The 24,320-nt window shown below is 36.8% G+C and overlaps 3 protein-coding genes across 3 annotated transcripts; 2 read left to right on the top strand and 1 right to left on the bottom strand.

Annotated features, from left to right (window-relative positions):
* Positions 1–917: 917 nt before the first annotated feature.
* On the top strand, positions 918–3,288 carry LOC136823489 (uncharacterized). Its single transcript, XM_067079677.1, has 3 exons — positions 918–1,057; positions 1,986–2,147; positions 3,137–3,288. The coding sequence occupies exons 1-3, from the start codon at positions 1,004–1,006 to the stop codon at positions 3,236–3,238; spliced, it is 318 nt and encodes a 105-aa protein (XP_066935778.1). The 5' UTR covers positions 918–1,003; the 3' UTR covers positions 3,239–3,288.
* A 2,195-nt stretch (positions 3,289–5,483) lies between these two features.
* LOC136823493 (lipase ZK262.3-like) lies at positions 5,484–8,393 on the top strand. The gene is made up of 5 exons (XM_067079681.1): positions 5,484–5,623; positions 6,091–6,303; positions 6,690–6,927; positions 7,554–7,750; positions 7,989–8,393. Exons 1-5 carry the CDS (start codon positions 5,553–5,555, stop codon positions 8,194–8,196), a joined length of 927 nt encoding a protein of 308 aa, XP_066935782.1. The 5' UTR covers positions 5,484–5,552; the 3' UTR covers positions 8,197–8,393.
* A 1,519-nt stretch (positions 8,394–9,912) lies between these two features.
* Positions 9,913–23,979, bottom strand: LOC136823511 (uncharacterized). The gene is made up of 13 exons (XM_067079701.1): positions 23,837–23,979; positions 23,342–23,439; positions 19,327–21,260; positions 18,709–18,917; positions 17,419–18,326; positions 15,961–16,266; positions 15,082–15,285; positions 14,610–14,775; positions 14,062–14,258; positions 13,008–13,091; positions 12,562–12,700; positions 11,288–11,458; positions 9,913–10,861 (listed from the first exon to the last, which is right to left on the bottom strand). The coding sequence occupies exons 2-13, from the start codon at positions 23,411–23,413 to the stop codon at positions 10,383–10,385; spliced, it is 4,869 nt and encodes a 1,622-aa protein (XP_066935802.1). The 5' UTR covers positions 23,414–23,439; positions 23,837–23,979; the 3' UTR covers positions 9,913–10,382.
* Positions 23,980–24,320: the final 341 nt, after the last annotated feature.

The following is a 24,320-nucleotide window of genomic DNA, read 5'->3' as shown; positions in this document are numbered from 1 at the left end:
AGAAAAATAGTGTTTTTTAGCTGCTCCAAAAAACTTTCAAAGGTTCTGGTGGCTGGTCAGAAGACAACACGAGAGCGACTGTATCCACTTCATTGTAATACACAAGGGCAAATTTACGATTGATATAATTTGTTCCTATAAAAAAGGGTTTCAGATTAAAATGGTCACAAGAGCCCTTTTCACACCAAAAAGGATAAACATATAAAAAGGCCCAAAAAGGTTCTTTCGTGAGGAACAAACAAGGTGTAATGAATTTGCTGCCGAAATGTCACCAAAAACGATTGTCTGATTCTACCGAAAAAGAAAACAGAAGAAATACATATACACCTTTTTTTATAAGAACATCTAAAATTTTTGAAGCCTTCGGATGTTTTTAAGCCTAAAAAAATGTTCTTAACATGTTCTTATTTTGACCATTTTGTGAGTATTTTCCCAGTATTTTTGACCATTTTCCTAAGAAATAAGGTAGAGTCCACAAAGCCTTAAAATGTTCTTAACTTGTTCTTAACATTTTGGCTATCGAAGTCTTAAATTCTTATATAGTTTGTTCTCATTAGAAAATACGTAAAAAATGTTTGGAGATGTCTGTTTAGGTAGCAAACACAGCCGTCCGGCCTGTTTAAAGATGTATGGAACAAATATTTCTCATTTGTTAAACAAACACTTCTCTCCAGACATTATTACATTTTGTTATGACACGGAAGATGAAAGTTGAGATGCGGTTTTTCATAACAAGTGCTGCAATACGTAACTATAAATAGCTGATCAAAACAAACGACAAAGGTATTATTGTCAGCCTTTCAACCAATAGAATGTCCACTTGTCAACATTTTAACCAATAGAATGCCCGCTTCTTAAAATACTTAACCAATCAAATGGAATCAATGGCAAGGAAACAGTATAAATGGAGTTCTCTTCTCCCGGCAAATCTCATCACACAGCATTTCTCCATAAAACACACAAAAGCAACAAACTTCGGATCTCGTAACTCTCACAAATCAAAATGAAGTTAGCCATCGCCCTTGTTATTGTTTTGGTAGCATCTATCAATGCCCAAGTAAGTAAACGTTGTTTTTTATATAAGGACATTCTAAAGTTTTTCAGCTCTCGGATGTTCTTATAACTTTTTTAATTTTAAGCCTGAAATGTCCTTAGCATGTTATCCATTTTTCTGTGTTTTCGAGGCTGTAATGCCTTAAAATGAATAGATTAGATTAGATTCTTTAAAAAAACAAAAGATCGTAATTCACTCGCACTAGCTCTGGCATTCTTTCGATGTGCTTTGATTTCAAATTACTTATACTTCCTACACGCAAAAGGGCAATAGTACTTTTTTGTTATTTCACTAAGTGATCGAAGCCTAGATTTTTTCCCAGGTTGTTGTCGCAAAATAGAATATAGTATATTCCAATCTAGTTCTTAAATAATAAACATCAATTCTCCATAACTCGAAAATTCCTTAACTCGAACAAATTTGAATTCAGACAGGTTTGTTAATTTTAATGGACCTTTCCAGAAAAAAAACCGTATACCCCTGTTGAGGAGGTCCATTTCCGTTCCAAGGGGGTAAGGTTTGATATTTGGTGGAATTCCACAGGGAGATACAAAAATCTGTCAAAAATAACTGGAATTCCATGGGGGTAGCCTTTTTAAATCCTAGTAAAATTCAGAATTCCAGAGGGGTTTAATACTGAAATTGCCTGGGATTCCAGGAGGTTACAGCATTTCTAGCCACAGAGGGATCGACGTCCTCAACAGGAAGTATTCATGATATGCACCACTGGAGAGTCTTCTGAAAATTTTTAAGCTTTTTCCACCCAGTACGTCACTTAAACAAAAGAAAAAGTGACGTATTGGGTGGAACAAAAACAGAAAAGTTGCATAATTTAGTCATTGCAGTGGTGCATATCATGAATACGTTGTTTTCTGGAAAAGCCTAATGTAGCTTATTTCATCATTTTATTATTTTATCCTTCTTCTTGCAGCAACAAGTCAACAACTGTGTAAACTTTCCAACTTGCATCGCCCAGAAATTTCAATCAGGGATTTCAGGAATGGACCTGATTAAAGCCCAAGAAACATGCAGTACCGATTGGCTTGTATGCACTGGTGTTTCTGCAACAAAGGTTGAGGGATGTTGGGTTTCTGTAAGTCTTATTTAAGTCCATTCACTTTAATTGCACCTGTTTTTCTATCGTGTCGGAAACCTTTTTCAAGGCATTGCTATAGTTAGGCTGGTATTGTTTCCACATTGTAGCAAAAAAGGAGTACATACATTTAAAGCAATTGGCGATATCGGCTTAACGTAAAAACTCAGATTTGACCTCCGAAAATTGCCCACAATGCTTTGCGCGGAAAAAAGTTCACGGTGAAATCTTTTCCGCACAAAGCATTGTGGGGAATTCTCGGGGGTCAAATCTGAGTTTTCATGTGAAGCCGATATCGTCTATTGGACTTAAGTGAAAGTTTCTTACCCTAAAGTAGAATACTGTTAATGTCTTCATTGCATCTCGGGCCTATATATGTTCCTGAATGCAGGTAAGATATAGTACATTAGATTCCAACACGCTTTTTTTTATAAGAATGATGTTTTTTCATTTCATCATGGATATTTTTAACTGTTTGGCGAAAATCATCCAAATATACTCTTACGGTATTCTTAGGTTAAAATCGAAATTGGCGATAAGCAGGTTAAAAATGCATTAAAAATGGCATTCTTAGGTTCAGTTGCTAAATTCTATGATGGTGATATTCTTACCATATTCTTAATTTTTTGGCCATTTTCATCATGGAATTCTTATAAAGTGTATTCTTATAAAAAAAAGCGTGTACACCCTTTCTCTTTTATTTAAGAACAACTTTATAATAGCAATGAGGCTCAAATAGCCAAATGCACTGAGTCTGGAATAATTAAATTTCAGGGGTAGGGGTCAAATTGCAAATTGGATATAAAGCCCAAAATACCTCAATTTCACACTATAAATAAGAACAGGATAAGAACAGTCTAGGTTCACAGTGCCAAAATAATAAGAACACTCGAGCCTCATCAAAAATCTACTTGAGTGTATACAGAAAACCATCATCATTGGTTCAGGCCGACAAAGGTTTGAAGAAAACATTTTTCTCTATCTTTTAGTGCAACATTCGTGCTTGTTACAAACTGGATGTCGTTGCTGCAAAGACATGTTTCAATAACGGATTCCCTTCTTTCAGAAAATGCATTGAATCACCTAATTAATGTGTAAAAATTGTATTCGTTATTTTTGTTTAATAAATACCGTAACCTAATTTCTTCATCCCATTTCAATTCTTACTCATACCCAAACTCCTCTAATTCTATTGTTAGATACTGCATTACTGGGCGTTTATTGAATTTTTAAGATTTTAGAAGGGGCGTTTATTCGAGTGGGCCGTTTAAAAGAAGGGGGTGTTTATCAAATATTCTTTACCCAAGGTCACTTTGATAAAGTGAATGGGAACCTTATTTTGCCTTTTCGTTTACTGGAAAGCTTTTCCTTTAGGGAGGAGTGTTTATTCGAAGGGGCGTTTATTCGAAGTAAAACGGTAACAATGTCGTTATTTTAATGACAGAAGGCCATCACGTTGTTGTGGAAGTACTCTTAGAAAATTATAACCGTTAGACAGCCAGGTACGTAAATATACGTTTAATAGGGACCAAATACCAAGTAATTTAAAAAGACGAAAACTGAATGATTTTAGAAAGAATATAAAATTAACTTTCTAATGATGGTAAAATCCTTAAATCTTATTCTCAAGCTACAATCAAAGAAGAACCCAATTTTTCAAAAAATTAAGGCGTGCCAAAGGTTAATACTTTCTGGCTCCGGAGCTGACTTAAATCACGGAAATTAGCTACTGTCGGATGGTACTACTGAGTTTGATGTTCTCTTGAAAAGTAAAACTAAGGTTTAAAAAATGAATGATGTCGGCAATCTTTGGAAACAGCCTAAATTCCTGGTGAATACGATATGGAGAAAGCAATTTCGTTGTGATAATTGAATAAATTATACCGGATTTCAATCTTCCCAAGGTATATATTAGCAACCCCAAATATTAATTTTTTAACATCTTCTCTTGAAAAATATTGAGTGATAATTAGGGTTTATAATCGTAGGTGAATGGTTAGTATTTTAGCTCTGAGATTTAGTTAAAATTTTATTTTGAGGAGCAAAAATAATTCACGTTCAATTACAACAAGCTTCATAAAAAACTATCAATGACTGATTCCAACAGTTTGACCACCCTGTTTCGCAGGCTCGATATCACGCATAATATAAGTAGTCCCCAAAAGTTCTGGACCTTGGTACTTAATATTTCAAGAAACTTTCTCCTTGTTGTGAAAAAGGTCAGAATAAGAGTTCGGCAAAAATTAAAAGTGTCAAGAAATTCTATAATATTTGCAATCGGGGAACATTTTTGTCACAAACTTCCCAGAGGGTGAACAAACTTCATATGAAAAAAGTGCTGGGAGTATTTATTCCCCAGGAATATCAAGTACTCCGGGAGCGAGGTTAAACATTTCTATCGAAAGCCCAATGGAGATTGAAATTCTAATTATTCTCAGGTCAAAGAATCCACTGGGCATGGTTTTGCAGTGGAAATGTTTAAATTGAATTTCCCAATGGTGCTAAAATTGGAGGTTATTTTAACCACCGGGACGAAATTTTGACCAAATTTTCCAATGGGGAGGAGTCCCACCGAGTCTGTGACACAGGGTGTATTTGATGAAGTAAGCCTCTTCAAAAATTCAGCCAATGACAAGTAGGAAAATTGTGAAGGAAGAGTAAAGGTTTTAATTTTTAAAATTAGCTTCGAAAAAAATAAAGTCTAATTTACAAAATATTGAAAGAGCTTTTTACCATTGCATAATGCAATTATTGTAATTTACAACATTAAATCTAATCTGATTTAAAGGTTTTGTTTTTAAATAAGGCTGATATCGTTTGCTTACTCATCAATTTTAATTCACAAGCTTTTTCGCATTGGACACGGATGTAGAGCAAGATTGGTCAGAAAGAGGAAAAGAAAAACATTTTTTGCTTATATCAGCATAATGTAACGTAAAAATAGGGGGACACTGTCCTTATATGAAATATGTGTCTGATATGAAATGGGAACACTTACGTAAAAACAAAACCTTTAACCCCTGAAAGGTTTCTTCAATATATTGGGAAAAAAACATAATCTTTTACAGCCGTTTCTGGACTCATTTTTTCTATAACGTTTTGAAATAACTTATGAAAATTACATGAACAAAGCTAGTCCTGCCTCTGCAATTGAATCGAGTTCAAAATTCAAATAAGTCAATTACAGTTTCAGAGCTTTCGACCGATATTTTTATGTTTTAGATGAATAATTGATGCATGGAAAAGTGTCAAAAAATGGCCATAAATTACTTAATTACAGGGTTTAAAATCACAACTGGTCAAATTCACACCAAAGGCTCATATAAAAAGTCTTGGTCCCAAGCAAGGTCTCATAATTGAACCTGAAGCCTTCTATTGTGGAGAAATCGGAAAAATTCGAGAAAAATGAAATATCTTATGGTATTTGCAGTAGTGGCTTTCGTGGCGGTCAATTTGACAACTGCAGGACAATGCCCGTAAGTCAATAATCGAAAAGATTTTGAAACTGTCACTATATTTCTTCAGCACATTTTTCTTCCTTGGCAATCCGACTATAACCCATCCTAACCCATCCAAACCCGAAATTCATGATATTAATGACGTAGTGTTTTATTTTTCGTATGTTTTTTTAATTTTCGTCTACTTTAGTCATTTTTGATATTTTTAAGTGAAAAAAATAAAAATAAATTCTATTTTTCGTTCTGATAGGGTCCATTTTTCAAATTCCAGCGGCGAGTCCTGGTCCCTGGCATTTTTCAGTAGCTTTATCGCTTGAATTCAAAATTCAAAACTCGGTCTTTTTTTAGGTGCTTCGTTCAAAAATATTACGTATCCTTTTTGGTTTTCTTGTTCTAGATATTAATAAGTTACCTTAGCCTAGGGTAGCAGAATGGAGCCTCTCTTAAAGGACATTTATGAGAAGATTTTTTTTCTTCACGAACAGGGCAAACACTCATTACATCTCAATGACCGATCTACAAGAAGCTGCAGAATTTTCTGCCCTGGCGTACGTTGATGATGTCGTGTCAGTGAGTAACGGGTACACGATCATGAAAGTCATTGAAGAGAGTATCGACACAGAAAATGAAATCAAAGCTCTGGTGGCTGAAAATGCTGCCAAGAATGAAATCATCGTCTCTTTTAGAGGTGCTCAAGGGTAAGAAGAAGGGACGAGATGGAGTTTTTACAAGCTCTTGTTTGATTTGTTTGGTCTTTAACCAGTAATAAAACAATTGTGTTACTTTGTCTAAAGAACGTGGCATATTTATTACTTCATATGACCAATTATTAATGTATCTTATAAAAACTCCATCTCATCTGAAGAAAGAAGCGTTTCAGAATGTTTTGAATGTGCTCTCTTGAACATCAAGAAGCGTTTTTCATTTAATTCACGCAACGGTTATGAATTTAATGCTCACGAAAATTCTAAAACCAGGATTTTTACAAAGCCCCTGCATTTATTTTCCCCTAGGAAAATGAAAGAAATTAGTTAAAAAAAGCCAAAATAAGTTCTTAAAACTCTTCATACTAACGTACTTTCAGAACCGGCCAAATGTTCTCTATACTGGAAAGTTCTTTAAAGAGAAAAACCATTGATTCCTGGTTTGGATCATCGAGACAAAACATCAAAATCAACAAATACTTCTACCAAGCATTCATCAAAATCTTGCCAGCATTGGAACCATACTTGGCACTCCCTGGAAAGAAATACATCTTCACTGGACATTCGCTTGGAGGAGTCTTAGCAAGCATTACTGCAATGTACACAGCTAGACTCAACGTAAGTATTCCTATGGGTACGCAACGAACGTCTCATGGACATTCAATGGACGACTTTAAGACCTTTGGACGTCCTAGAAACGTACATTAGATGTCTAAAAGACGTTGCGTGCCCATTGGGTTGAATACCATTGGTTAAAGCAAAGTTTTTCCTATCAAAATGGAATCAACACTACAAGTTAGCCCAGAGTTTTCTCTCTCTCTCTCTCTCTCAATATTTTGCTAAATTTTAAGCTGGAAAACCCTCTTTTATACTTCACTGATACGGAAATTCACCAGGGACGGAAGACTTTTAAATATTGAAATACATTTTTGATCCAGCAAATCTATTAATGTTGTTTTGAGCCAAATTGAATTCTAGGCTGCTAACAGATTCGCGAACTGAAATTTGTGTATTTGCTTGTTTAAACTTGCCATTGCTTGATAAAAGAAAGTCGAAATAAAGACTGGAATCTCTAATTCATCATATAATAATTTCATAATGTTTTCGAAAAACCACGGGTTTTTTGCCAGTAGTTAACATTTAAGATTTGCCACTAACTGGCTAAAAACCAGGGTATTCCTGCAGAAAACATTTCGTTATAAGTATCATGAATAGTAAAATTATTTTAATCTCTGTCATAACAGAATGGTCCGTGGTCAAACCCTCAAACCTGTCTCATCACTTTCGGACAACCGAGAGTGGGAGATTCTAACTTCGCTCGCAAACACGATGAATTGATTCCAACCGTTCGAAAGATGATCTTGTTGAACATTCATGACCCGATCACTAAATATCCATTCGACATTCACTTCCTCTCTCTCTACTATCACCATACCAAAGGGTAAGTCATCATTTGCATCTTGTAAAATTCAGGGCTCGAAAAAACAGTCGGACATCAGACATTGTCAGACCCAAATAGCTTCATGTCCGATCCAAAAATCATAATTTTCAAGCTAAAGCAACCCTGATCGGACATTTTGTCCGACCCACTTGAAATCGTTATTTCGAGCCTTGAAATTGACAAATTTTTCGTGGGACACCAGCTATATTTACTGATCTTTTTACCTTTCAACTTTCAGAACTTTCCTCCTGAACACCGACAACAAAAATGACAAACAGATTTTGACGTGCACTGGCAGTTCACAATGTAATGTCCAACAAGTCGTCAAGACTGTCAACCATTACATGCAAGCTTACATTGATTACATCAAGACTGACACCAAACTGATTGGCAATGACAAGAAAGCCAAATCATCTATTGCTGAGATGTACTCCAACTTGTGCTAAGATGAAGACATTTCTTTCTTTCTTTTCCGTGAAGAAAGCTATCGCAGATTGGTGCGATTATGGTAAATCCTCATTGAAACAAATTACATTTATGGTGTAGGGCTAAGGCGAAACTAATGTATTGTAAATCATGATATAATGAATTCTGAATATGGAATTATTATTTGCTGTTTGAAATAGATGTTAATCGCAACGAGTATCATCCGCGTGCTAAATTATTTTTAGATCTCACCTTAAAATTGGACAACAAAAACTTTTGATCCTTTCATGGTTAAGGATAAATAAAAGCGAGCTTAATGGGCTTTCCTTGAACAAATTTGAATATGGGGGGAGACGGGAAGGAGGATATAAGATTTCTTGGAGATTTACCCCCTCCCCCTGGAGATGTGACTTTTGATCCTTCGGACAGCAGGTCTAACCGTCCGGACAAGCATTAGTTGACCCCTTGCCATTCAAAATTACCCTCAAACAGGGCGAAATTACCCCCAAACAGGGCGAAATTACCCCCAAGCAGAGCAAATTAACAAGGTAAATTTTATAGATTTTTCAGTATCCCCCGGACACAATATCCTTCAACCCCCATGTACGGACATTTTTTGAAAGAGCTTAATTATCCTTCCATAATGCATATAAAAAAGGATTCCAAGATTCAACTCGACGACCATAAAATGCTGAGTGGCAGTCAGTTCAATGCAAAATCTCGTATTACCATATTTGGAAGAAACCATTGCGTAATGTTATATAAATGTTCTACATCACACATAATGCGCATGCGTAAATTTAAACCACAAGCGATTATTACACGCGATGATATACCAGGAAATGAAGACTAAGGGGTGTGGAGGTTTGTTACAAGAAACATTTTTTATAGGAATATCGATGTTTTATAAGAAACACTGCTTATAAATATCGATGTTTTATAAGAAACATTTTTTATAAGAATATCGATCATTCCAGTTAGGGTTAGGGTTGGAGACCCAAACAATAGCATAATTATACTAATTATGCTATTAATGATGTAATCTTTACTATACGAGATTTTTCATTGACCGCCCTCGTGGGTAGCGACCTTAACACCTCCCGATATGTTTAAAATATAGCGATATTTTCTCAGATCGACATCACAAAAGCTCTCTAACCTCATTTAAAAGAGGGTTACAGGGTTCTCAGCGTTACAAATTTCTCCCTGGTAGTCTACATCTAGCAGCTTAGACATTTCTAATTTCATTTTGGTTGACAAAGCCGAATTTGAGGAAACTAAACCTTTTTAAAAGGCGTATATCAGTATCCTTTAGCGAAACAGGCAATACGCTTGCACATTTTGTTACACAAAATAAGTAATCTTAAGGAAAGCTTTCAGCAACAAAAGGATATTTATGGAGCCGGGAGGAGGTACTAGGTTTGCGGGGTGACGGGAATGTATGAGCAAAAAATCAAAAATCGAAACTTTGAAAGAATATTTTTTTTTTACATTTCTGAGACCCTTTGAGTTATTTTTTGTCAAAACTTTGGATGATTTTTCCCGAAAATTGTGACCCTTTGAGAGAGAAATTTTATATTTTAGTGATTTGACCCTTTGAGAGACTTCAAAGGCATTAAAAAGAGTATCTAATGGCTCGCACATACTCGACACCTGTTTCACCTAAGTACCCTCCCCCACCCTGGGTTTTAAAATGGTGACATAATAGAGCAGAACTGAAATTTTGTTGAAAAAAGTTTCAAATCAGAAATATTATTTGATAATGTAGTTTAAAATAAGATCAAATGAATTCTTTCCAGTGAGTGGATCGATTGAATTCGATACGGTTATGTGCACATCTAATTAATACAGTTAATGTTAAAATACAATTCAAAGCCATTAAAGTTATTTTCGTGGTAGTACAAGCTAACAATCAGTAACGGGACCACCATATTCTTTTACACACAACTAGATAAACTAACTGCTCACAGATTTCCCGTGGAAGTGTGTTCAGTTGACTAGTCCACCAAATTGTTTTCTATTTTACATTGGATTTTCGAACGTTCGAATTAATTTCGAAACATTCGAATCGCGCTGTTGACGACGAGAATTGAAAACATGGCAGACTAATCAGCTCTAAACCTGGACACGATTCAAATAAACGGATAGTCCGATCCAGTCAAGTAGTTTAGAGATCAGTGATCACTTCACGAAACGTCTTAGTGTGTCAGACCAAAGATTGATCGTTAGAATAATCAGGTGTTTGATCGTCATTTTGTCTCATTTCTAAGACCCCGTCTTCACTGTCATTATCATCATTGCCCTGCACCAGAGATTGCAGAGGAGTACTGTCTTTCTTCTTTCGTACCGCTGTCAACGAATGCATCACAACGGTGGCTTTGGGTTTAAAAGTATCCGTTATGGGTTCTTCAGGAGGGGTGGTTTCCTCCTCCGCCTCCTCTTTGTCATCTTCATCGTCTAAAATCAAACGGGGCGGTTCAAGGGCGGCTTGTTGGCGTGCTTGAAAGGAAGCATAACCAGCTCCTGGGGCGGCAGACATTGTATCACTTGTGCCAATTGCAATAGCGTTAGCATCAAGAACAGGTGCCACTGAGCTTCTTTTACGTGATTGTGTGTTTTTCGAAGAGGGCGGGGGGAGGCAGTTCATAGGGATAATGATAGCGGCATCTTCAGTGACAAGATCCTCTGTAGTAAAAAAATATATTTTTAGTTAAAATATGTGGCAAATTTTATTTGAAGCTATAGCATAGAAATAACAAAATAACAGATGCATTTTTTAAACTCTTTATTCAACAAATTATGACATGGCCACTTTTTTAACGTTTGATAGAAAAACATGCTTTAATATCTTCCGGATGTGAAAAGCTGAAGCATTAGATATATCATAAATCTTAACCCCATCTTAACATTATTTCGTAGAGGTCAATAGACCTGTGAAATACAATTAAATGATGATGAAGGTTATGCAGGCATTTGTTGATTTTCGACACGAAGTTTTTTATTCAAAAAATTAAACATAAGCTTTTCGACAGTTGTCATCTTCAGTGCAATATGATTTAAATAGAAAGTTGAAATAACTCTATGAATAATGAATAATGTCAAATAGTATACCTTCTAGTATAGCAGCCATTTGTTGTGCATGTTGCTTCTTAGACGGTTTGCCAGTCTTTTCATTCTCTTCCTCTTCATCGAGCTGCTTAGCTTTCTTGTCGCTGTTGACTTTTGTGAACTTCTTGTCACGCAGGGCTTTCGTGTGGTAACAGTACACCAGAACAATGATTACTGAAAATGAATTTAATGATACAGTTGAGTCTTCATCCCAGCTGGCACACAACGTTGTTTCAACGTTCTTCTAACGTTATATGGACGTTATGAACGTTGTATGGACGTTGAAATAACGTTGTGTGGCAGCTGGGATAATTCGAACCTCTATATAACTCGAATAACTAGAAGTTTTCTGGGACTTTCAGTTAACAAAATGCCTTATAAACCTTACTCCAAAACCCACAAATTTCCATAATTCGATAAAACTTTTTTCGTTTTTCGTGCGTGTTCGAGTTATGGAGAGTCCACAATATAACAATAATTGATAATTTTGTTAGCCAAGCTATTTGAACTCGTTGTGTGACGTCAATTTTTGAAATATGTAGCCTCCATGGAAGCTATATATTCGAAAATATTGGACAGCAAAGAAGCCAATCAAATGTCGCTATTTACGCGCGTCGGATAATAATAAGCAGTTATTGGACAAAGTCGAATCAAATATGCAAAAATATTGGGCGTGCGAGAAAAGATATTGGACGAGGCTTCGCTGAGTCCAATATCTTTTCTCGTAGCCCAATATTTTTCATATTGGATGAGACTGCGTCCAAATAAATGGTTTATTATCCGTTCATCGCTAAAATATTTCTCGTTTTCAAACATAATTCCAATTTATATGCTTGTAAATCTGTTTTTTTGGTAGTTTTTTATTCAAAAGTCTTATTTTATTTTGTGACGTAACGTCAAAGAGAAGATGCTCAATTGTCATTGAACTCGTTGTGTGACGTCAATTTTTGAAATATGTAGCCTCCATGGAAGCTATATATTCGAAAATATTGGACAGCAAAGAAGCCAATCAAATGTCGCTATTTACGCGCGTCGGATAATAATCAACTATATTATCATAACGAAGTAACAGAATATTTCAACTGAAAATCTACGTTTTAGCCGCCTGTAAAGTACTTTACGACACGCTTTGAATGATCTTGCAAACAACCAAATTTAAATGGATAATCAGATGTTTCGATCTCGTGGTCCTAAGCAAAACTCCAAATAATTTTTGCTTTTAAGAACCAAAAATCTCAAACAATCTGATTATCACTTTTAAGGTGATAAATACTTACGTATAAACAATCCAATCACAGCACCAATTGAAATATAAATGGGCACCCAATCCACTGTGACTTCCCCAATGGGCGGGATGGTTGGAGGAGGCGGTTTGGGCGTTGTTTGTGAAATGTCAAACATGTAAACGTCACCACCCTAAATATTATATTCATTATTGAATGTTAATTATTCTCGCATACGTATCTTTTATAAGAACAATCTATAAAAGTGCATAAGGCGTCGATGGCCAAAATATTAAAAGCAAGTTAAAAACATTTTTTAAGGCGTGGACTCTACTACAACACCTAATTTATAGGAAATAGCACAAAATACTCACAAAATCGTACCAAGAAGAACATTTTAGGCTTAAAACTCAAAAAGTTAAGAATATCGGAAGGCTTTAAAAATTTTGGATGTTCTTATAAATAAATCCTGGAATAAGAACTGAAATAAGAACTCTCACCTGGTTCATTTGAACTTTGAAGGATTCCTGTTCCATGATTTCATCCATCTGCATCTCGATATTGATGTTCCGTCGCTCACCAATCTGAAGAAATGAAAAACGATGAAACTTTTAAATCATCATTCATAACCCGGGTTATGTCATGCAAAATTAAAAAGTCAAAAACCTGCAATTAAGGTACAGCTACAATCGTTGCTAGTATATTATGGCACATTTCTGGCGGTCAAATTTAGATACAGGGCAACAACAATGTTGGTAGGCAAGAATCGGTCCTTTATCCCGCTCCGACAGCATTAGCAAGTTTATGTACCTTATCGGGGAAAACTTCGTCGGGGAAAACTTCGTCGGGGAAAATTTTTGTCGGGGAAAATTTTCGTCGGGGAAAATTCGTCACTTGCTGGTAGTTGGTAAACGCATTAAGGCCGGGGAAAATTTTCGTCGGGGAAAACATTCGTCACTTGTCAAAAATTTCGTCACTTTTGCCCGACGAAGTTTTCCCCGATAAGGTATTTGCACTTAGGACGGAAAAGTGACCAAAGCGGTTTGCAATATCGGGGACAATAAAAGTGCTGATTTCACGTCGTCTTCAGTCAGTCAGGGTTTATACAAAGTAAAACCTTACCGCCTCCGTCGCAGAAAAACACACATACATAAACTCGGTATTGTTTGGGGGAAGGGGAGAAATGTTCTTTTTGGGCTTTGTGCCATAAGTTTTGTCAATGATTGTAAGACTATAACTCAAACTCCCACAGAGAAGACAATTAAATTTCGAGTTATGAAGTAAGATTTACAAGGCATCGTTAATTGAAGGGACAAAAAAACTTGTTCGAGTTAAGGAGACATTTGTGTTACAAAGGTTCGAGTTAAAAAGACTCTGCTGTATCAGGGTTGAAGAAATATGCATGGATGGAAAGTGAAAAATCAATTTAGAAATATTATCGAATTTAGATAATACAGAATGTGGGAATATTATAGAGATGAAGTGAGATGAAATGGAACAAGTTGACTAGAATTTTTGGATTTGAGCAAAATAGTGTTAAAATCAAGTATATACCTTGTCAATGATGTAGAAGTGCATAATTATGCCGATGACGTCAGCAATCGTACACCCAGTGATTTTCATCCTCTTCATGCTAATACCGAGCAATTCACACAACTGTGTCTTGAACTTGGGGCGAAAAAAATCGTATTTGGGAGGTGAGCATCGGTTGTCGTCCGCGTAAAAGTACATCGCGTACGTCAAGTTGTCCGCTAGATGTGAACAATAAGATACGTTTAAAAAAATGAATTTTAAACAGATCTTTTGCAAATTAGGCTACATATAGCCACATTAGGATTTTTGCCTAATAAGGACAGAATTCATATCTTTATTAGGCTTAATAGTTTAAAATTCTTCACAATAGAGGAAGGCTTCAGGCAGCCTAAACCAACTACTTTTTTCGTAAAAAAGACGCGCTTTCAAAAAAGCTGAAAAGTTCGTGGTGATACGGGCGACAGTAATGAAAATAGAAATCGTTAAAATAAAAATATTACCACATACATTTGACTTGAAAAATAAAAGCTCAAAAAAGTCTTACGAAGACAGAGTTTTCTTGTTCTTACCTAAGAAAGGCGATTCAGTTGTCGGAGGATAAAGTGGTGGCGTTTTTCGGGCGGCAATCTTTCCCACCCTTGAACATTGGCAAGTCACTATCCCGGCTGTCAATAGTGTTTCAGTGATGCATTCAGATTCATTGAAAGAGCTTTTGTTTTCGTCCCATAATAAACACTATGAAGAAAATTTAAAGAGTCAAACGTAATCAATTCAAACCTCAAAGTTATCAAGGACATACTCTTAGGTTCCAAATAAACGGGGGGGGGGGGTTGGAAATTGTACTTCTGAAAACCCAAACGCCCATTTATTTTGAACCTAAGAGTAACTTTCTAGATAATTTGACAATGTTTGACATCGAAAAAGGAAAGAAGGGTAGACTTTTATCAGAAAACACAAAACAATGAAAGGGCAAGATTCAAATGGAGGTAAACTTTCTTAAACCCTCTTTACATATCAGTAAAAATCACAATATAATATTACCTGGATATCGTCACCTTTCTGCACGCTGGTATCGAGGAGCGGTAAATTAACTTCGAATGCGGTCTCATTACCCAAATCATGACGTTTATACGTCTGTTCGTCAGGGTGTAAAAACCATGCATCGATCTGATATATGTCAGCGATGGGTCCACCACTGTATTGGTTGAACAGATAGTTGTTGAACACGGAGCCTTTGTAGATTACCTAAAGTTGACAAAGAGAAGTTAAAAATCATTTTAACCAATCTAAATAAGTTTGAGTTTATCGACCAAGTAATTATTCATATTGGAAGTTTATTGTGGCTTGGATCACGAGATTAACGTGCTGGTTCGAGGTAGAGGAGGGTGTTTTCACCACCATTGCTGGTACTAAGATTTTAATCAAATTAAAAAAAATTTTTTTACGGCAGTTCTAGATACACAGTATATTGTCATCACAGTAGGGCTGAATCATTTAAGATTACCTCTGATCAATGCCATACTCTCTTTCTTATACATATACTCTCTCTAATCCGCTCTTCTTCAAGTGACCAAAAGATTTTTCGAATTTGAAAAAGATTCGGATTACAGAGAGTAATTTATACCACTTCCCAGCTGAGGAGACAAACCATTTTAGGTTTAATTACAGAAAGATTCCAAAATAAAAGTTCGAATTAGAGAGAGAGTTGACTGTACCTTATCGGGGAAAACTTCGTCGGGGAAAAGTGACGAAATTTTGGGCAAATGACGAATATTTTCCCCGACGAAAATTTTCCCTGGCCTTAACGCGTTTACCAACTACCAGCAAGTGACGAATTTTTCCCCGACGAAAATTTTCCCCGACGAAGTTTTCCCCGATAAGGTATACACAATCAAATACGAGCAGCTTGAAATCACTAACCTCACTAATGTAAAAACCATGGCATTTTTGAGCATTTACATCATCACTACAATTCCAAGCTTGATATTTACTTTTCAAAGCATCTATTTTCAAAACAGTATCAGGGTCTCCAATGGAATGGAAAGAAGTGTATTTCACACTGATTCGATCGGAAGTCCAATCTTTCTCTACCAAATATGGCGAGTCTTTGTCTTGTAGCATTTTCATAATGTATGGTTGAATGATTGAATCAAGAGAGGGTTGGATTATTGCCACGTTATCACCGTATCCTAACAAACCACTCAATGATTGAAGAACAGATTTGAACTGAAATGAAAATTAAAAAAATAATGAATAGAAGATTAAAATATCTAGTACATTTGACTCTCTCTACTTCGATCTTCAACTTCAAGGGATTAAAAATTTTCTTCGAATTAGAGAAGGATTCGAATAACAGAAAGTATTTTATACTGATTTTCAGCTGAGGGGACCAATATTTTAGTTCGAATTATAGAAAGATTCGAATAGTAGAGGTTCGAATTAGAGAGAGTTGACTGTATTAGGAAAAGTTGGTATGTGGAGGCAGGGATACCCGGGGGGGGGGCAGCTGGGCAAAAGGACCGACGGGTATGTGCGGGCCCTAAGGGTACCTTTTCCAATATGTTTAAAATGCACTGTAAGGGTTGGAAAAACTAGAGATGCACTGTAAGGGTAGAAATTTCAGAAAATTCTTGAAAAACCTAGATATTTTGACCAAAAATGCTAGAATTTTGACCATTTTTTGCACGAAAGGGATCGAAAATTTGGGGGAAAATGCACTCTAAGGGTATGATTTTCACTGACTTTTGCTGCACTGTAAGGGTGCAATTTTAAAAGCCAATTTTTGGCCCGCACATACCGTCAGTCCGCAAACCCAGTGCCCCCCCCGGGCAGGGATACTACCTCTGCCCTGTCTAGTCTAGACAAAAAGTGAGCAGGAATTTGGCAGCTAAAATCTCTGCTTGAAAAAGAAATAAGTTGTTGCATTGGCGTCAAAAAGGGTATTGTATTCAGACAGCCAACTTTCTGCCCACTTAAGCTTTGGTTTTTGTCATCACTGATATAAAGTGTTCAATAATTTGGTTTCCGAAAGTTTCGGAGAAAGCAAATGGTGCAGTTCCGCTCCGATGAAGTAAGTGGAGCGAGACCGTTATGTTCTGACAAAGTCTTTGAAGTTTCGAATTTTTTTTATGTTCACACAGCGTTTCAGAACCATTTCGGAACGTCGTGCGTAATGTCTAGGCATGGTATCAAAATCGAAATAGGCAGGGTGAAAAGTCGGGCCGTTCAAATCAGACATGGAATATTTTATATAAAACGGTATAATGCGAAAGGAATCTCAAAAAAGTAAACGAACGACTCCCGTTCTCAAAGGAATTAGAATTTGAAAAAAAAGGACGATTTTCAATATTTGACCAAATCAAGAAAAACATAATGTACCTGGAAACCATAATCAATATCTCCAGAAAGGTCCATAAAATCACTGTGTGACGTCACGTGTAAGAGAAAATCATTGATCTTGGAAGTCATGTCTTCATGCAGACGACCGTTCGACCTTTGAATCAAATAATTGATGGTATTGATAGCTTGGTCAATGAGCTCTGGTTGAAAGGGTGATGCCATGGTGATATCAATCAACTCAATAACATCCGTTTGAAGATCACTTTCTGGTAACGCTCTTCTACGGCGTTTTTTGACCACCAAGGAGTTAAGGTTAGGTTGTAAAATGAGTTGCATCGTCAAGAAAGCGCAACCTTCGTACAAGTTATACTTAAGCATTTCTTTCGTTGATTTACTGACCAGTGAGAGGAGGTTTGTATCTTGATTTGAAGGTTTGGTGAGCACAACTTCGTGGTCTACATAGTCTAACATTTCAACATCATTTCTGATTTGCGCAAAGATCTTCAGATTCTTTGATTCACCAGCTTCAAGGTCAGCCAGTAGAGGTAACCTTACTTTGTCAATATAATTCAGGCTGGTCCATCCAGTGAGATACTGAACCGGAATCAGATCGGTATCAGGGTAATACCCGAACCGGTACGAAAGCAATGAGTTTCCGAATCCTGATAAAACGTAATCCAAGTGAAATCGGAATTCAGTCGCAAGGCTTTCACCAGATTTTGGTTGACGCACCAAAAACGGCGAATAGATACGCGTGTAGGTCACTCTAGCGCTTGCAACATTTTCACCAAAAGTGCATTCACAAACCAAGTCAATCTCTTTTAAGAAAGTGAGGCCAGGGATCCTTAGAACAGCAAGTTGCACGTGATGCTTGGTCACACCTTGATCAATGGTCATGGATCCTGATTGAGTCATGGTTGATGGCAAAATGTTTTTCTTGGACAGATCTGCAATAGAATCATGAAAAGGTCATTTTTAAATCTATCGAACATTATCTGTTAACAGGAAAAAATACAACCAACACAAATTCCAAACTCATGGATCGACAAGCGACTCTCTTTCTTTGTCACCATCTCAAAGAGTAAGCTTTGTTATGTTAGAATGTTCACTTGACGTCTAGGTCACTATTTAATTGAGAAGTCCTAAAAGAAACCTTGCGAACCTAGACTGTCATAACATTTCCACGAATATAACAGTGTTTCAGTGAAAGGTTTCCTTTGCCAAGTAGTTTAAATTTGAAGTTCTAAGAAATTTGAAGTCCTAAGAAATTTGAAGTCCTAAGAAATTTGAAGTCCTAAGAAATTTGAAGTCCAAAGAAAATTTCCTTACCAAGACTGTCATAACATTTCCACGAATAAGACAGTGTTTCAGTGAAAGTGCCAAAGGCTTCAGCAACGAAAGCAACAGGAGAAGCTCTTGAGATTCGATGTTGTGATGAGTAGACAACCAACTGAGGTGTGTTTGGTGGTAAGATGGTAACACTGACTTCATCTTGTGCTGACCTTGCACCTTTCGTGTACAACAACTTGAAAGTGAACCTAGAAAAAAAAGTAAAGCTTATAAACTTACTGGGTTTTCTTCAGGCAACGAGAGACTACACCAATCAAACGATCTATAAGGCGTCCTATTTAGGGTCAGCGAACGACAAATTTTGTCGGTCCAAGGCACGGGAAAAATACAATTCACTTGTCGAAATTTCGGTTTATCGCCTCAATGAGATATTCACGCTAATCAATAAACTGGGACTGCTAATAATTCGCCGGCCTAGAATCTAAAAATCGCCGGAGTTAACTTTTCATTAACCAGCCTATCAAAAACAAAGTGAAATCCCTGATCTTTTAGTAAAAACGTAGCAAGTGATTTGAAATTCTATCCTAATCTAGCTTCGAGATACTTAGCTAGTGGTGACCACTCCAGGTTTGAAATCAAAAGGTGTTTCAAACTTACTTATTTTCAGTCGGTACTGATCCATTGACTAACAGTGTCGGGAAAGTCAAATTATTGATTGGAAGATTCCACATATCTCCAGTAGTGGTTATTGCCTGACCATTAATATCCAAACAAGCATTTCCATTTTCATCAATACAGCTCCATGCTTTTGTTTCGGTATCCGTCGTTTTCGAATCAGGATCACGTGATTGACTGCCGTCCAATCGGAGCACTTGATTCCATCCTGCCGTTAAGTGGAACCCACGTACGCGAGCTTCAAGCGGTCGGGCAACGAAAGTGAAATTGGCAGTCTTTGTGGTAATATTGACTTGAGAAGATTCATTGACCTTCACTTTGACTGTGTACATTTCGCCATCCTTTAACATTGATCTTCTGATGACGTAATGATTGACTGTTGTCTGTAAGTGAGAATCAATCTCTACATTCAAGCTTGTTGATGAATAGCTCCATTGATAGGTTCGGTTGCGATCCCCATCAAAGCACGGTGGATAATACAAAACAACTTCATAGGCCAAGTCTTGGTGAGCAATCCGTCGCAACTCGGTGGTTGGGAAACACTGGTAATCAAACGAAATGTTTAACACGCGGACCGCGCGGGCTCCAAACGCGTTTTCAGCTTCCACCCGTAATTGGTAAATTTCAGATTCATTGAAAATGGACAATGGTAAAGATATCTCTGCTTTGTTTCTAAAAGGTTCCAAGTATAAGGTAGCATTAGGATTGGTTGGTATTGGACGGGAATATTCTATAATTGCCGAAGAGGAGAACACTAGATAATCTTCTATCGAAGAAGAAGGCTGCACATTCATGTCTGCTAGACTTGTTGAAACCACGGGAGCAAAAGACGTTGCAAAAATATCGCTTGAAGTAGGGTCTACTGGCATGCTGGATGAGGCTTCCGGTACGAAAGAAGAAGAGATACTGCCAGTATTCAATGCGATACTCTCTTCAGTTATAGAAGTCGATTCTGATGCCTGTTCAATAGACGTGTTATTCATTGGTTGATTGTAGAATGTCACTGATGACGTAATCCCATCGGATATCGGTGATGACGTAATCCCATCATGCACCACTGTCGCGTTGAAAAGATATCCAGTAGAATTTAGATATGATGATGATGCGATCGACGACGTCATTGAGACAATATTAGATGACGTCATTAAGTCGTATTGGGTGCTCGATATTACAATGGATGAGGACGAAGGCGGGATTGCGGGTGGTGGTGGTAAAGGGAGATGGCCCACCCATTCAATTCTCCATATGATTTTTCTTAAAGCTCCGTAAGCCAGCCCCGTCGATTTGTCTAGGTTGAAGTGTAGATTACCGTCAGTGCATCCACACATTTGTTGACGTCCGTCAAGAACGAGGTTGTATGACGGTGCAGTAAAGAACGTGACTTCAATATCGACAGGTGCGAAATTCTTAGGGTTTGCATCAATAGGATAACCGCTTCTGACAATAGCGTATACTGAAGGTATGACCTCTATAGAAGTATCTGTAAGCTGTCGACAGATTGCATTCCACCCTAAATGTTTCTGCAAGGTAGATGTGTTAAACACAGTGGAGCAATCAGTGTAATCAAGAGTTTTGTTCAGTGTCTCGTTGAATGTGATAATGAGACGGCTTAAGTCGTTGTTAAACTTGGCTTCTTCCATCATGATTGAGGGGCGCCATGGGGTCGGTGTTGGCCGAGTAGTGGTCGGTATAGGGGTTGTAGTATTCATAAGTTCTGTATCATTGAGTTGTGTGTTATTTGAGTCAATGGTAGAATTGGTGTTTAAAGTTGAGTTAAGAGTGGAGTTGGAAGTTGAGTTAAGAGTGGAGTTGGAGGAATCTGTAGTAGAGTTTGAGACGTCTGTTTGGTTGAAAGATGTGTTAGTGGAATTGTTGGTGGAGCCATCCTCGGGAATCGTCGAGTTGGTGCAGTTAACCTATAATTATTTAATAAGTATTCAATCTTAATTTTTTGATATCTTTTATTGCAGGTTTACAATTTTCTTTGAGATGGTACCTTAAGTGGATTAATTGAGTTTTTGCATGAACAAAATTTTGCAAATTGGCCTCTTTTTCATCCAATTTCTCTCACTTTCGTAGAGGCCTAAATTCCGATTTTGAATATTTCGCGAGGACTAACTTTCGCGAAAAAATGGCCAAAATACGCGAAATTATCCACGCCAAATATGGTCGACTTTGGACAGTGTTGACTGGTACAGTTATGGGGGGGGGGGGGCGTAAAATTGCCGCCATTACTTGATACATTATTAATTGTCTTTATCAAGAATGGATAGAAGCTGTCATAAAAAAGTTTTCATCGTTACGATTTTTTACCCCTCGTGCTTTGACAGTTTCACGGACATTTTAAACATGAAAATATCGCCTATCGCCGCCAAAATCTTCAACAAACTTCTTTTACAACGTATCGTTCCAGTTCTTGATCCTCTTCTAAGAAAAAACCAAAATGGTTTTCGGAAGGGAAGAAGTACTCTTACACAGATTTTAGCCATCAGGCGTATTTTGGAAGAAATGCGAAAACTTAACAAAGATGCTTTTATTTGCTTTGTTGACTTTAAAAAAGCCTTTGATTCCATATCTCGTGTAAAAATGTTTGAAATTCTTAAATTGTACGGCATTCCAGAGAAACTCATTTCAGCCATCAGGGCACTCTATGTGTCCACCAAAGCAAAGGTCATTACAGCTGACGGAGACACTGATATTTTTGACATTCATGCTGGAGTTCTACAAGGTGACACCTTAGCTCCCTTTCTTTTTATCATTGTTTTAGATTATGTTTTAAGAATTTCTGTTGACTTATCTAATGACAAGGGAATCAAAATTAAAGTTCCCCTGCGCAAGCGTAACCGCGGCCTTTTTCTGACCGATCTTGACTTTGCTGACGATCTTGCCTTAGTTTCTGAGAGTATTCAAAATCTTGAAAGTCTTCTTCACTCACTTGAAACTTCGGCCAGTCAAGTCGGTCTTTATTGCAATGCTGGAAAAACTGAATTTATCAGCTCCTCTGGGATTGTTCTCCCTTTAACTTCCAAGAATGGTGTCAATATCAAACTTGTGAAGGATTTTAAATATCTTGGCTCTCATATTAACAGCTCTGAAAACGATTTTAAAATTAGGAAAGGTCTAGCTTGGAAAGCTTGTAATAAGTTAAACAAGATATGGCACTCTAATTTGTCTAACGCTCTTAAACTTCAAACTTTTAGAAGTCTTGTCGAGCCCATTCTTCTATATGGCTCGGAGACTTGGACCATGACAAAAACCATGCTGAAGAGCCTTGATGGCTGCTATACAAATCTTTTGAAAAGAGTCCAGAATCTTGATTGGCGCAACCACCCAACCCTTCAAGAGATATATCATGGACTCCCAAGAATTTCCTCTGTCCTGACTAGCAGGATGCTCTCTTTCTCAGGTCACTGTTTCCGTGCGAAAAACGAAATGGTGTCTGAGATCTTACTTTGGTGTCCTGCGGGCACTAGGCGCTCGAGAAAGCGCACTTTTCTTGATACTTTGAAACGAGAAACAGGGCTAGAGATTGAGGAACTGGGCACTGCAATGGCTGATCGAGAGCTGTGGAGGGAGGGTTATTGTTTGTTTCCGACCTAGGTCCATTCGGACCTAGGTCGAAGGATGATGATGATGAAACATGAAAATCTTTGAATATGATTTTTTAATCAGCGTATAAAGCAGATATTACATTTTAGGCTCACAATAGCTCGATAGAATGGCGAAAGAGAAGAGGATTAACATAGACATACTCTCGGGTATCTAATAGCCAGGGGGGTTGGAATAAGCGTGGGGGGGTTGGAAAAAAGAGGCTAATACGGCAGAATTAGGACAAAAGAGGGAACATTCAAAAACATTTTCCCAAAAATTGATAAGCAGGGGGTTTGAAATAAGAATGTTCTGGGTGGAAAAATTTACCGGAGAAAAAAATTAACGTACCCGAGAGTAAAGGATTAAATATCGGTGTTCATTAAAAACAAACTGATATGGTACATACCTGGTATAAGCAGTAAGAGGAAAGGGCCAGAAACCAGGTCAAATGAATAACGTAATTTCTTTGTATTCTCATGTCGAAAGAATTTACAATGATTTAGCCTAGAAGAAAAAAATTAGTAAAATTTCAAATTTTCCGTTTCTCGGAAAGAATTCTTCTTTGAAAATGAGTACATTTTGAGAATTTGACTAGTCTAGCATGTCAGACATCATATTCAGACATAATTGAAATTAAGCAAAACTAATGGAAGGAACAAAGTAGAGTTTATACAATATAACTGTTTTACATGGATTATAAACGACAACAATTAAATTCAAGAAGTTATTTTTTCTCCAAAAAAGCCCTCCTTCCTTCTTTGAAAGTGACTACGCATTTTGAGAATTTGACCGTATAAATATTATGTTTTTTCCTCGGAGAGAATTATTTAGTTTTACCATTCTCCTTTATACAGCATATCAGGAAATAAATAAAATCTGTATGGAAAAAGAAATAAAATACCTGTGATTATGTGATCATGATGGTGCAATGCGAACACAGAATTGACTATAATTACCACTTGAAATTATTTTAAAAAAATAGAATGACTTTTTTTAATAACATGTAATTTTTTCTACTCAAATATGTATAAAAGTTGATATTTTCATGAGAATACTTAAAAATATCGAATCGAATTTTTCAGATTTTTAGTATTCAATAGAAATTTTGAAATTCTATATTTAATTCTGAATGAATCGATGAATCGAGATGAATGTACCTTATGACAAATAGGATGAAAAGATGTTTTGCTGTTACCATGTTATCATTTTAAGCATTCAAAAAATGACATTCTTCTTTCAGGTAAAGGGTAGGGGTCCTTCGAGATGAAAAAAAATGGAAAACTAGGATCATCATTGAAAAACAAATGGTTAAAAAAGCGAGAAGAATTGCCATAAAATGGCTCGCTGATCAGCTTTTAAGCGTCGAATACTATATCGATTTAACC

The sequence above is a fragment of the Clytia hemisphaerica genome, unplaced genomic scaffold (assembly GCF_902728285.1).
Source record: "Clytia hemisphaerica strain Z4C2 unplaced genomic scaffold, Clytia hemisphaerica genome assembly, whole genome shotgun sequence".
Lineage (NCBI taxonomy): Eukaryota > Metazoa > Cnidaria > Hydrozoa > Leptothecata > Clytiidae > Clytia > Clytia hemisphaerica.
This window is presented reverse-complemented; position numbering and strand designations above follow the sequence as displayed.

Coding starts and splice junctions, on each gene's coding strand:
- LOC136823493 (XM_067079681.1), top strand. CDS start 5,553: ATGAAATATCTTATGGTATTTGCAGTAGTGGCTTTCGTGGCGGTCAAT. Junction 5,624..6,090: donor ACAACTGCAGGACAATGCCC/GTAAGTCAATAA, acceptor CTTCACGAACAG/GGCAAACACTCATTACATCT. Junction 6,304..6,689: donor TCTTTTAGAGGTGCTCAAGG/GTAAGAAGAAGG, acceptor ACGTACTTTCAG/AACCGGCCAAATGTTCTCTA.
- LOC136823511 (XM_067079701.1), bottom strand. CDS start 23,413: ATGAGAATACAAAGAAATTACGTTATTCATTTGACCTGGTTTCTGGCC. Junction 14,776..15,081: donor AGAAAGGTGACGATATCCAG/GTAATATTATAT, acceptor TTTTCTTCATAG/TGTTTATTATGGGACGAAAA. Junction 10,862..11,287: donor AATGGCTGCTATACTAGAAG/GTATACTATTTG, acceptor TTTTTACTACAG/AGGATCTTGTCACTGAAGAT.
- LOC136823489 (XM_067079677.1), top strand. CDS start 1,004: ATGAAGTTAGCCATCGCCCTTGTTATTGTTTTGGTAGCATCTATCAAT. Junction 1,058..1,985: donor TAGCATCTATCAATGCCCAA/GTAAGTAAACGT, acceptor TTCTTCTTGCAG/CAACAAGTCAACAACTGTGT. Junction 2,148..3,136: donor TTGAGGGATGTTGGGTTTCT/GTAAGTCTTATT, acceptor TCTATCTTTTAG/TGCAACATTCGTGCTTGTTA.